Source organism: Kogia breviceps, chromosome 6 (assembly GCF_026419965.1).
Source record: "Kogia breviceps isolate mKogBre1 chromosome 6, mKogBre1 haplotype 1, whole genome shotgun sequence".
Lineage (NCBI taxonomy): Eukaryota > Metazoa > Chordata > Mammalia > Artiodactyla > Physeteridae > Kogia > Kogia breviceps.
This window is the reverse complement of record NC_081315.1, coordinates 128312808-128326187: the sequence shown is the minus strand read 5'-3', so window position 1 is coordinate 128326187 and position 13380 is coordinate 128312808. Positions and strand designations below refer to the sequence as shown.

At 34.5% G+C, this 13380-nt stretch overlaps 1 protein-coding gene across 7 annotated transcripts in view; it reads right to left on the bottom strand.

Annotated features, from left to right (window-relative positions):
• The window catches only part of BLTP1 (bridge-like lipid transfer protein family member 1), a 207117-nt gene that overhangs the window by 141317 nt on the left and 52420 nt on the right, over positions 1–13380 (bottom strand). For all 7 annotated transcript variants that reach the window (XM_059067561.2, XM_067036610.1, XM_067036614.1 and 4 more), the window contains exons 13-17: positions 13210–13288; positions 10016–10107; positions 8274–8391; positions 2351–2506; positions 1983–2080 (exon numbers count right to left, since the gene is read on the bottom strand). In XM_059067561.2, the coding sequence (XP_058923544.1) occupies positions 1983–2080; positions 2351–2506; positions 8274–8391; positions 10016–10107; positions 13210–13288 (543 nt within the window). The remainder of the gene's footprint in view (positions 1–1982; positions 2081–2350; positions 2507–8273; positions 8392–10015; positions 10108–13209; positions 13289–13380) is intronic.

The following is a 13380-nucleotide window of genomic DNA, read 5'->3' as shown; positions in this document are numbered from 1 at the left end:
CAACACAGCCAAAATTAATTAATTAATTAACCTTCTTTAAAAAAGATAATAATAAAAATAAAATCTCTAAGGAAAAAAAGTCAAGAAAAAAATCAGGGAACTAAACAGCACAGTTTCTCGAAAACAGTAAGAAGATTATCTTCCATAGGTTTCCTTGGATATTTCACACGTAACTCAGTAAAAAAAAAATTAAAAATCAGCTAATATTAGCTCAAGTGGAATATGTTCTGTATTTTTTAAAATATGATTGTCTATTTTGATTCTAGTAAGTCTTGGTTCCTCAAGACTTACTAGAATTTAAGAATTGTATCAAAAGATCTTCACTGAGTTTCACTTTTTTTCCTTATAGGTCTCTGAATCTTTGCTCATTTTGATGCTTGGTTTCTTAACAGGAAGGCACAGTGGGGTGGTTAAAAGAGTGGAGCCCTAAACTATACTGCCTGGGCTCGGATTCTAACTTGGCCACTCACTAGCTATATGACAAGTTACATAAACTTGCCTCCTTAGTTTCCTATTCTGTAAATGCAGATAATAACAACAACTACTTCAAGAGGGCTGTTCTGAGAATGATTAAATGAGTTGCTACACATAAAGCACTTGGAGTAGTGTCTGGCACAAAGAAGATGTTAATACTTGCTGGCTGCTCTTATTATTGTTGCTACTTTTTACCTTCATAACCTCCATCAATACTCCAACTACTAATGATTGTATACCTTAAAGTTAGGTGTACCATGAATTGTGAACTCCTAAGAGCTGGCTTTTGGATCATGGGGTTTACTCCTTGAATTCATGGTTAAAATTAAGAATGAAATATAGCTGACCCTTGAACAACACAGGTTTGAACTGCACAGGCCACTTACACATGGATGTTTTTTCAACAGTAAATATTACAGTCCTACACAATCTGTGGTTGGTTGAATCTGCAGATGCTGAACCTCAAATACAGAGGAACCAAGAATGTGGAGGATATAATTTGTGTTGCACACAAATTTATGATGGCAGGGAGGGTCAGCGTCCCTAACCTCCACATTATTCAAGTGTCAACTGTATAGAGAAATGTAAAATCCAGTTCACAGACTAGTATTAGAGTTAGAATAAGTTCTTAAGAGAACATATAGATTAGTCACAGAGGTCAGAAATGAGCTCTAACAAAATAATGCACTCAAGGAATTTTTTTTTTTTTGCCCAGCTTTTTTTTTTTTAATAGAAGTATAGTTGATTTACTATATTCATTTCAGTCATATAACACAATTCAGTGTTTTTATGGATTATATGCTATATCAATACAAAGTTATAAAATATTGACTATATTCCCAGTGCTGTACATTACATCCCTGTGACTTATTTTATAACTGGTAATTTATATCTCTTAATCTCCTTCACCTACTTCACTCCTCCTCCTTCCCCTCCCCCCTCTGGTAACCACTAGTTTGTTTTCTATATCTGGAAGTCCATTTCTGTTTTATCTGTTCATTTTGGTTTTTAGATTCCAAATATAAGTGAAAACATACAGTATTTGCCTTTCTCTGTTTGACTTATTTCACTAAGCATAATACCCCTCCAGGTCATCCACGTCATAAATGGCAAGGTCTCATTCTTTTTTATGGCTGAGTAATACTCCAGTGAGTATATGTATCACATCTTTTTTATCCATTCATCTGTCAGTGGGCACTGAGGTCACTTCCATATCTTGGCTACTGTAAATAATGCTGCTATGAACACTGGGGTACACATATCTTTTCAAGTTACTGCCCAACTTCTTAGGGGAACTTGGGGAACTTAGGGGAAAGGCAGAATATTACAGTTAACTACAAAAAAGAAACAGGCAACTTCAGTGTGCCACTGAAGTTAGTGAACAATGGTGGAAAACCAAAATACTTCAGGGGGCAACAGGATGGGCAGGAGAGAGTAAAGGTAAGTGCTGGGAAATCAAACTTACTAATAAACCTTGTGGAATAAACAATGCATCCAATTATACGTACTCTTAAAGAGAATTTGGTATTACATGTAGCTGGAACAAAGTCCGTAAACGGCAAAGAGAAATCAATGTTTAATGTTTCCCCACAGGCTGCCAGGTACACTGCAAAAAAAAAAAAAGAAAAAGAAATTTGCTTTTCATTTCAAAAAAATTTTAAACAAAAACTGCCTTAAATACACACCTAAACAAAATTAAATTTAATATGCTTAGTGTAATACAAATTCTGAAATAGTTCTCTGAGAGTCTTATAAGACAATGGAAAAAAAGATCAGTTCTAGTATCTATTAAAACTACAAAAATCAGTATCAGTTTTCTTTGTTGGTATTTGTCTTAATGAACAGAATACTAACCTAATTTTTAAAAAGTACTTACCATTTTCCTGTTGTTTAGTGGAACAGTCAATCCAATTGTGCTGATTAGCTGCCCAAATCATTTCAAATTGATGAAACATGATTTTAAAATTCCATGTATATGGAACAAATGAAAAAATGTCTGGAGCATTATCACTTGACCAGTCTTGAATTAAATCTAAAATTATTGAGGTAGGAGACAGAATGTAAAATTAATTGAAATTCAGAAAATAAAATAAAAATATCCTAACACCAAAAAGTTTCCTATTGTTATCTAAAAAGAACTTTTATACAAAAATATTAAAAGGTGATTAAGATGTAGCTAAATGATTTGACAGTAAAAATGCTTACTTACTAATCACAGTACCAAATAAGAAAACTTTGATGCATCTCATATACCTATTATGTTTTTAAAGAAACTTCAGAAGATAAAAGAGGAAAAAAAAATTACCTGATATTCTGTTACCAAAATACCTAACATTGTGGATATATCTCATCCTAGTTCTTTTTTCTATGTAGATTTTTACACTATCCTAGATGTACAAGTTATATTACTTTTTACATTGAACTCAAAATTTTGTCATGTTATTTCATACACATTAACAAAAATTTTGTTCATTAAAAAGATTTGCAAAGATTTACTTAACCACTTACTGTACTGGGATATTTAGACTTTCTTCAAATTTTTAAATATATAATGTTATCATGTATATTTTCATGCAAGATATTTTAAATATTCAGGATTATTTTGTCAGGATAGATTTAAAATATGGATTTGCTAGGTCAAAGTTTATGAATTTTTAAAGGCTATTATAAATCACAAAACTGCTTTCCAAGAGTAGTAGATCCATTTATGCTCCTATTAGAAATGTATGGTCAACTATCCATTTCACTGTACCTGCTCCTGCATTATATTTCTTTCTACCTCTCTCCCTTTCTCTATTTTTTTTTTTGGCGGGGGTGCTGGGAGTGGGGGTGATGCAGCTTGATAACTGGTAATGAAAAATGCTCTCTCACTTTAATGTAATTTCTTAATTACAAGTAGGGCTGAACATTATTTGTGTTGTTTTATTCACAAAACAAATACCTACAGAGTGTCTACTGTGTGCCAGACTCTGTTTTAGACTGTGGGAATACGATGTGAACAAAACAAAGACTTGGCCTTAGAATGATAGTCAGTCATCTTTGTTGATTGCTGATTTACTGTATTGCTGATTTGTTGGTTTAAGTGTTGTTTTTTAAAATTGTGTTCATAGTCTAATCATAGTTCATAGTTCTTAGTCTGCTTATCCCTTCGTACCTTCATTTTTTTTTAACCTCAGTAGGCAAAAAGTCTTTATATAAAGATGTTAGCCCTGTTCTATCACAGTGCTTTCCTCTACTTTTCCTCTGGCATTCACATTACTGCATGCATTGTATACTCCCAGCAATGATGTTCTTCAATAAATGGTCTCCTCCTAAAAGGTGTCAAGCTCATCTTTGTATATACTCAGTACATAACACAGTGCTATAAAATCAGAACTTTGTGTATTTGAGAGAGGGAAACAACTACAAGTACCATTGTTATAGCACAAACCCTGACAACCAGACAGTCCTGGGTTTAAATTGTGGCGTTATCATTTTACTAGTTACATAATCTTGAACAAATGACTGAAATGTTATCGGTTTTCTCTTTTACAAAATGGGGACAACTTCACAGACTTATTGTGAGAATTTAGATGATATATGTGAACTTTTAGCACAGAAACTGCCACAAGATAAGCACTCCACAAACAGTAGCACTTAGTATTAAAGATATTCTAAGGAAAATAATAGGCAAAAATAATTAAATATTTAAAGTAGTTTTCTTTGAATTTTAAAGGATATCTTTAAACTGAAAAATATTAGATTCAGTAATGAAATAAGAAGTCAAATATCATATGAACTCATTTAAAATTTAGCTGCAATGTACAGAAACTTGTGCACATATATTCCTCTCTTGATAAAATAGCTAAATAATACATTTGATATCATATTTTAATAACAAGTTAAATTAATCTTACTAAGATGCAGTTTTACTATATCAACGATAAAAGGCATATGGCTATTAACCTGTTCTAAGACTAGAGAATGGAAATTTCCACTTAACAATTTTACTTTAAATATATTTTTATTTCATTTAACAAGCAATCACAGTAGCTCATCATACCTTATAGTATCTACGCCTACTTCTAAAATTTTACTTCTACATACCGCCCTACCTAACTAACCTGACTGCATCCCTACTACCTAACTTTATTCTTAAACACAGCGTTCAGCACTTAAGAGATGCCCAAAAGTCATCTCTGGGATTAGCCAACTACGCAATACAAATTCACCATTCATGAAGTTGATTTTCACACTTTTCTTCCTCATAAACATTTTTGGTTCTGCACTTTTACTCAAACTATTCATCCCTTCTAAAATGAACACACTCTTTGGTAACCTCTTTGTTGCAGGAAAACTCTAACCATCTTTAACAACAGCATGACACTACAGAGACAGTACAGAGTCTACTACAGTCAAAAAATTGTTCTTCCACTTACTAGCGTCGTAAGTCTGCCCAAGTCATTGAATGTTTCTTCAACTTCCTCACTGTTCACTCAAGGATAACAATAACAGCTATCCCTTTTCAGAGTTGTTGTGAAGATGATACCAATGAACATGCTTTGGAATGTTTTATGAAAACATACTATGCAAATTTTAGTTAACATTACTGAGTTCATTTACAAAGACCATTTCCGATCTTAATGTCCTCCCTTACTTTCTCTAATTATCTTCAGATCGTATTGATTTCCTCTGTATCCACGTCTTACATGCATTTGTTAGCTTTGAAATTCATGCCTGCACTCAACATGTGTGTGTGTGTATATACTGTTATGTATTGTTTTATTTGTCTAAGTCTAGTACTACACATGCCAATATACTGGAGACTGATAAATAAATTCCCATAAGTGATATCCCTATAAGTTCTCTCTGAGTTGAGATCATGGCTTATATTTGTTTTGAATCATTATTAATAAGTGACTCTCAACTTATACTGGTTGCATTTATCTACTTCACACTACTACTTAAAAGACTGAGCTATAATTGCTAGTAAAATAAACACATTCAAATAATCTACTAATCATCTAAGGAAACCAACATAATTTTATAGTTTTTAGCCAATTTCTATTTTAATGTCTTACTAGTTTTTTTAATATCTTATCTAAACATCAGTATAGTCTGCAATAGTGTTTCCCTACCAGCTTATACAATATCTTTACTGACAAATATGAAAAATTATGGTAAGAAAATATTTTTACTAGGAACCTCAAAAACTACTTCCAATATGTATTTCTCCTTAAAACAAAAGCTGCTCTTATTACCAGATGGTCTTACCAAATAAATTTATTTATTTGGAAGCACTTTCTTGATGACGGCCTTAATCATTTAGATAACAAAATTTTAAAAGTTGTGAAGTTGGTAATCTAAATGTTAGTCCGGGAAAAAACTCATCTACAACTCACTTTATAATTAAGTTGATAGGCCAAAACCCTACAAAATGTCCATCACCTGGTACTGGGGCTTTGCAATACCATTATATTGTCTTCTTCTCCCATTATCAGAGTAAACCTAAGTCAATTTCATTATTGCCTGTAAAGACTTCACTTTTGCCTTTGTTTTACATCTTTCATTCCTGAGGCTCTATATTGTATTTATCATGAAGAGATCTCTGTCCCACATTGAAATCTCTTAAGAACAATTTTATCCCACTAATAACTGGCATGAGAATGGCTCTTGAGGCATATTAGGTATTCCCTCACACCAAACAGATAATTTATTTTCTGCAAAAATCTGTCAACAGAGAAATGTAAAACTGAGAAAAGAGAAAAGTAATTCAAACACTATGACCAGGTATGTTCTCTCCAAGGCTAAATTAATATCACTCTCTGATAGTATCTTTTTTAAAGAATAAATAAGTTTTTGAAGGACTCTAGAAAGATTTCAGAAGTAATATATCTAAATGTTATAGCTGTTAAATCTGGGAGATGAGAACTTAAGTTTTGTACCTTTCTATATTTTTTAAATTTCTCCAAATAAATTTTAGAAAAAAATAACTAAAAAAGTGAAGTTAAATAGGTATAAGCATAAAGATTAGACTTAGAGAAAGAAAACAATTTAAGAAAAAAACACAACTGTAATTTAGGAAATGTGTACTTGTTTAACTAATACAATATTCAGTCTAAATGTAAGTGCTACTACAAAATAAAGTTTAAATTTTGAGAAATTTATACTTCTACTCCAAGTATTCTTAGCACTGCTAAAGTCTGAGATTGTGAAATTCTGGAGGAAAAACAATGTGAAGTATTGAATGCTTGAAATACTGGGTTTTTTCTTTAAGTTTAAATAAATTAAATAATTTATAATTTTAAAAGTCTAAAAAGAAAGAAAGAAACTGGAATCTATTTTAAAAGATTAGCAAAGTTAAAAATGATAAAATCTTAAGTGAGAAGGAAAAGACTATGCAAAGAAGCTATCTATATAAAGACAGATTCTTGAACCAGACTATTTGGGTTGGAATCCTAGCCTGACTTCATCGTGTAACCCTGTACAAATTGCTTAACCACTCTGTAACTCACTGCCTTCATCTGTAAAATAAGGATAATGATAATAAAATTGACCTCAGAGAATTATTATGAGGATTTAATGATTTAATACGTGAAACTGCTTAGAACAGACACAGACACTAATACACACTGTAAGTTTTAGCTATTATTTTTTTTCATAAATCTGAATTAAGTAGTACTTATTCAATATTCAGCTTCACTGACAAAAATCTAACTTGCCAGGGACTCTGTCAAAGTTTCTACTACTGGGACCTTGACTTGAGCCTTGGAGAAGAATTATACAACTGCAAAAATACAGAATCCTCCTATCTAATCCCCACGATAAGGCTCCTGATCAAAGCAAAAAACAAATATCGAAGACTAATGATTGAACATATTATAGTAATGGCATTATTATAAAAGGCCAAAACTCTAGCAATAGCAAAATTAGGTTAGAAATTGTTATCCCTATTTCACAGATAAGGAAACCGAAGCTTAAACAATTAGGAAACTTGGCCAACATCATATTGCTAGTAAGTAATGTCAGGACAGGGGAACCTGTGAATATCTTAATCACCGCTATACCCACAAATATTAGTACTCAGCACAGAATGCCTGTAAATGATTGGTGGGTGGATGGACGAACAGATAATTGCAGCAATCAGTCAAGCAAATATTAGGAGTTCTGGGGTAGCCACTGATCCTAGAAAAGCAGACCAACTCTGGCTAAACTTCTTACAGAAAGGCTCAAAAAATGCTTATTTTTATGTAGCAATATTTATGTCATTCAGAGACTAAGACCACATGTTCCCATAATCATAAAATAATGAGTAGCTATCATAATACGCTGCAAGAAATAAAAGAATTTTTTCCACCTAATGACAGCATCAACTCAATTATACATGCCAACAGAAAGGAGTTAAGTAGGGACTCCAAATACAAAAATAACATATTTGACTATTTGAATATACTATCTGTGGATTACTAACTAAAACAAAATAATAAAGCCACGATGATGCCTAATTCAGGAAGAGAAAGAAACTGATTCATCTCCCCCAACTTATCCCCCACTAGACTGACACAAAAATGAATTCTTGCACTTCCTCCTAAGCTCAATTTGGGGTTCATATTTTCCTCGTTTGGGTTAGAAGACAGCACAGAACATGTATATTTCAGTTTTTCCTTTGATAAACTTGGCTCCAAAAGAAGTGTAAAAGAAAGTATGAACTGTGTCATCAAGTCCCTATGTTGAATCTAAAAGCAAAACTTATTGACTATAAACAAGTTCACTATGATAAATCTCAAATCTCATTGTATTTATACTTATTAGAAAATTACCTGTGAAGAAATTCTTCTGTGCAAAGATGAAGTGGTAGGTGGCCTTATAAACCTCTAATTCACACTGCCATGTCTGTGGCATGTTCCATATTCGGGGGTAGCTGGCATTGATGTGAAACTGCAAACCAAATGTTAAGTTAAAATGTGAGAGGTTAAAATATGACATTGTGTGACAGCATTAGAAATGAACTCGCACAAACTGGCAAGTAATTAAAACTTATTTTCCGGGGCTTCCCTGGTGGCACAGTGGTTGAGAATCTGCCTGCCAATGCAGGGGACACGGGTTCGAGCCCTGGTCTGGGAGGATCCCACATGCCGTGGAACAACTAGGCCCGTGAGCCACAATAACTGAGCCTGCGCGTCTGGAGCCTGTGCTCCGCAACAAGAGGCCGCGATAGTGAGAGGCCCACGCACCGCGATGAAGAATGGCCCCCGCTTGCCACAACTAGAGAAAACCCTCGCACAGAAACGAAAACCCAACACAGCCATAAATAAATAATAAATTAATGAATTTAAAAAAAAAAAAAAAACTTATTTTCCTACTGAGCCAAACAGAATGTCCCTTAGAGATTTTAATATTGCTGTGGCTAAAGGTCAGTATCCATGGTTACATCCAGCTCCTTGAAATACTAAGCCATGATGTGGCCAGAAAACTTTAAGAACAAATCAGGTTACAGTTTTGATACTGTAGCTAAACAAACAGAGTAACAGCCAACTTCACTAACTCTTCTTTAAACCTAATACGTTAAGTGAGAGGCTCAGGGTCAGGCAGAGTAGAATGCAATGCATACTGTCACACAGAAGTTTGGCCACCAGTGCCTCCTCGGTTCTCATTTAACAGCACAGTAGTTATAAATCTGACATGATGCTTTGTGGTATATTCCACCTGCCAAAGCTTGGCAATTCTGCAAATGCAAGAGCTGCCTGGCCAGGAATACCATTATTGCACAGCACCATTTATCAGCAATAGCTCAGGAGTTCATTAAAATGCTGAATATTCACATTTATAGTATTCATTATATTCTTGGTAATTGCAAAATTTTCTTCTTAATTTACATATATCATATATAAATATGCTTGTTTAGACAAGCAATTAAGGACCTAATGACATCATCTAATATAAAAGAATCCTCTCTAAATATCAGCCATTCTACGCAGTGACTTTTGTTATTATTGGTGTTATTGTCACCCCTGAGAAAAAATAATAATCTGCTTGATTAATGAGTTCCTGACCTGCAGTTTTCAATCATGAGCATTTCCATATTTACTCTGTTTCTAATACGGAGCAATTCAGGGTATCAGTAAGATTTTTTTCCTTTTACCTTATTCATCAAGTAAAAAAGGACAATGAACTATTAAGCCCTGAGAATCTGATGGGGCCAGAAAACACAGAGTAAAAAATTATCTTACTTACAGCATAGGAGAGAGCTAGTCTAGCATACAATGAAGTTTAAAAACAATACACTGAGAACTTTTCGCATTTTTAAAGGCCAAAAACGCATGTAGTGTTGCCTTATATTCATTTCCCCCAAAAGAAGAGCAACAGAGAGATGCCAAAGGGAGTCCACGGCACTGGGAATCTATACCTCTTCCCAAAAGCATGGTCAAGAGCATCTGGTCATTCTTGAATGAGAAGACTGATCATTTGATGACCTCCTGGCCATTAAAATTTTATATTAAAAAATTAAAACCAAATTTGTATTTTGTGGATGTAGGCATATCATCATATACTCTAGACTTACTGCTAACATTTCTGCTTCTAAAAGAGTCCGGTATTGCATGCTGGTAGTGGCATCAACATGTAAGAGTTGTCCTTTAATTGCAGGGGTGTAACCTAAAATAAGTGAAAACATAAAAATTAAGAACCTAAAGAAATATATACATATAATTAAAAATTTTAGACTGGAAACAAATTCCCCCACCACCCAAAGAAGGAATTCCTGAAAAATGGTAATCAGACACTATTTAAATACACCCCCAATAATGTGGAGTATACTATCTAATAGGTAACCTTTCTCATTTCGGACAGCTCTGATGGAAGAGTTCCATCTTCATATAAGGTCTATCCTGACTCTGCTTTCCAGTGCAAAACTACAAGTCTATTTTCCAAATGATAGTGTGCAAATATTTAAGACTGCTCCCATGTCTTTTTTTTTTACTGACTCAAGGGTACATATTCTCATCATTTTCAACTATCCCTTATGTAGTGACAGTTTTTTTTTCTTTTTTTTTGGAAATTAAAACACCAGCTTTATTATAGAGGTATTGAAAACATGGCTTTGAATATCCCAATAAGAAAATCTTGGAGTTAGTCATAGCTACAGATAGGCAATGCTAGAAATCCAAATCTACTCCACCACCCAGGACAGACCCTTTCACTAAATGTCTTCAAAGAGCCTGAAATCTGTCTGTAGAAAAGGCAGTATAAAAAAAAAAAAAAAAAGGGAATAGGCTGGATCTAATATATCATATCCTTGTTCAAAATCCACCCATCAGGGCAAGAATAGGTAGGAGAGAAGTCAGGAGACTGCACAAATAAATTATTGAAAAAAATGTGTAATGACAGTCGCTAAACAAAAAACTATTCCTTACATAGTGACAGTTATCAAACAACACAGCCCCATTCTGAATAAAAGCAGAAAGGTTCAGAGTATTACACTTCTTTTCTTGATGGACTGCCCTTCTATGAACACTAACACTATGAACATTCTTATATGGCTAATTCAACATGCATCCTGCTCTGGGCATTCTTTTTTCCCCAAACACCTGAATCTCTGGGACCAGTTTTTAAATGTTGTCTAATTACATTTTGTTATTGTCTAAGAACTAAGTCTATTTTTCCCTTTGAAGACAGTCATCTTAAAAGCCACCTAACCTTTACCAAGAACTTGACTGGGTTTTCCTTAGACACTTAACTCACTCAGTTCAACAGTCAGTGTGCTGTGGCACTTCCCATGAATTCATAATAGGTAGATGCTCAAGATATTGATGCTTCAGTCCTCAGATGGTCCCTTTACCCCAGTGCACCAATAAATGTAGCCCCCCAAAATCTGTACAAATATTATTTCCTATATGCATCATCAGTTTAAAAAGGCAGAGGGGCTTCCCTGGTGACGCAGTGGTTTAGAATCTGCCTGCCAATGCAGGGGACACGGGTTCAAGCCCTGGTCCAGGAGGATCCCACATACCGCGGAGCAACTAAGCTCGTGCACCACAAATGCTGAGCCTGCGCTATAGAGCCCGCGAGCCACAAATGCTGAGCCCACGTGCTACAACTACTGAAGCCCATGCACCTAGAGCCTGTGCTCCGCAACGAGAAGCCCCCACTCGCCACAACTAGAAAAAGCCCATGCGCAGCAACGAAGACCCAACGCAGCCAAAGATAAATAAACAAATCAAAAAAAAAAAAAAAAAGGCAGAAGCCCTCCCTTAACTGAACCATTCTCAATTCTGTGCAACCCTCAACAGCCTCTTCCCCTACAGAATCAGAGGTCCTATATATCAGTAATTAAGGCTATCCTGAAAGATGCTTCTTTCCAACTGACTACTCTGAATCCTAGAGAATCTCAAGCATCTGCTTCAAGACTTAGGTTATTCTTTTAAAAGTAACTAAGATAAGGTTTTAGTTCTTCAGTGTAATACCCCTAAAGTTACAGGGAAAAGATATACTATCTCATTCTAGGTCACTTTTTCAATTAATTATCTAAGCAGGCCAGGCAGACTCAACTGCTACCTTTTTATGCAAGCTAATAAATCTAGTCAACACCTTTGCCTGTTTTCTTCTTATCGTAGCAACAAAATGAGTGACAGAAACAAGAAAAGAGAGCCAAGAAATACATCAAAATTATTCTAATTATACTTAGCAACAGTAACACTGCTATTCAGTAATTTAAAAACATTGGTGAGGGCTTCCCTGGTGGCGCAGTGGTTGAGAATCCGCCTGCCGATGCAGGGGTCACGGGTTCGTGCCCTGGTCCGGGAAGATCCCACATGCTGCGGAGCAACTAAGCCCGTGAGCCATGGCCGCTAGGCCTGCGCATCCGGAGCCTGTGCTCCGCAACGGGAGAGGCCACAGCAGTGAGAGGCCCGCATACCGCAAAAAAAAAAAAAAAAAAAAAAAAAAAAAAAAAAAAAAAAAAAAAAAAAAAAAAAAAAAAATAAAAACATTGGTGAGTTGCTACTCTCCATACTCTCAAGAAAGTGAAGAAATAAAGCAAAATTTCATTTCAACTGGTCTCAATTACAAATGTAATAAGAGGATGGGAAGAACAAGGAGAAATGAGGGAGACTATATAGTATTTTGATAAATTTAACAATAAAGTATTTAATCATGTTACTGATTAACCTGTATCAGAGCCCAAATTTCAAATTCATAATGAACTAAGATTATTTTAGCTCAGATAAAACTACAGCTAATCAGGGCATGATTTAATATTTTAAATATGAAATATTCTGCTTTCTTAAAGTTATGCTATTCAAAGTACCCAGGTTACTTCCTGACAAAAATCTACTAACAATATAACCTAAAACAAAGCCTATTAGTCATTCAATCTATTTCTGCCCATGGACCACATGCCAGGTCCTGGGCTTGGCACAGGTATACACCAGTGAAAAGAAATACGTAGCACCAGCCTTCACAGAGCAACAGACTAACAGGAAAAACATACACTAAGCAAACTACGCACAAACTTACAAAAGAAGTGTAAGGTATAATGAAAGCACAGAATAATAAGACCTAGCTTGATTAAAACACTTTTCCCTTCTCTCCAAGTGCATGAATAATATAGTATTTACTAACGACAGGCACATCAAAATATAATAAAAAGCTGAAAAAGAAAACCCCATTAATTTTAGTCTAACTGGATTAGCAATTGTTTATATATTAATTATTCCCCTACTAAACACTTAAAACAGAAAAACACTCATTGTAGCTTACCATTTTCCTCGACTGTCATTGGAATATTAATTTCTAAATATGAGCCAGCTCCGACATTTACATGTACAGCATTTGTTTCCTACCAAAAGCAAAAAATAATTCATGAGACATTTATTATACTTACACTCCCATCTTTACTTTTCAGTTGTTATCAAAGACAAAATTTAATCA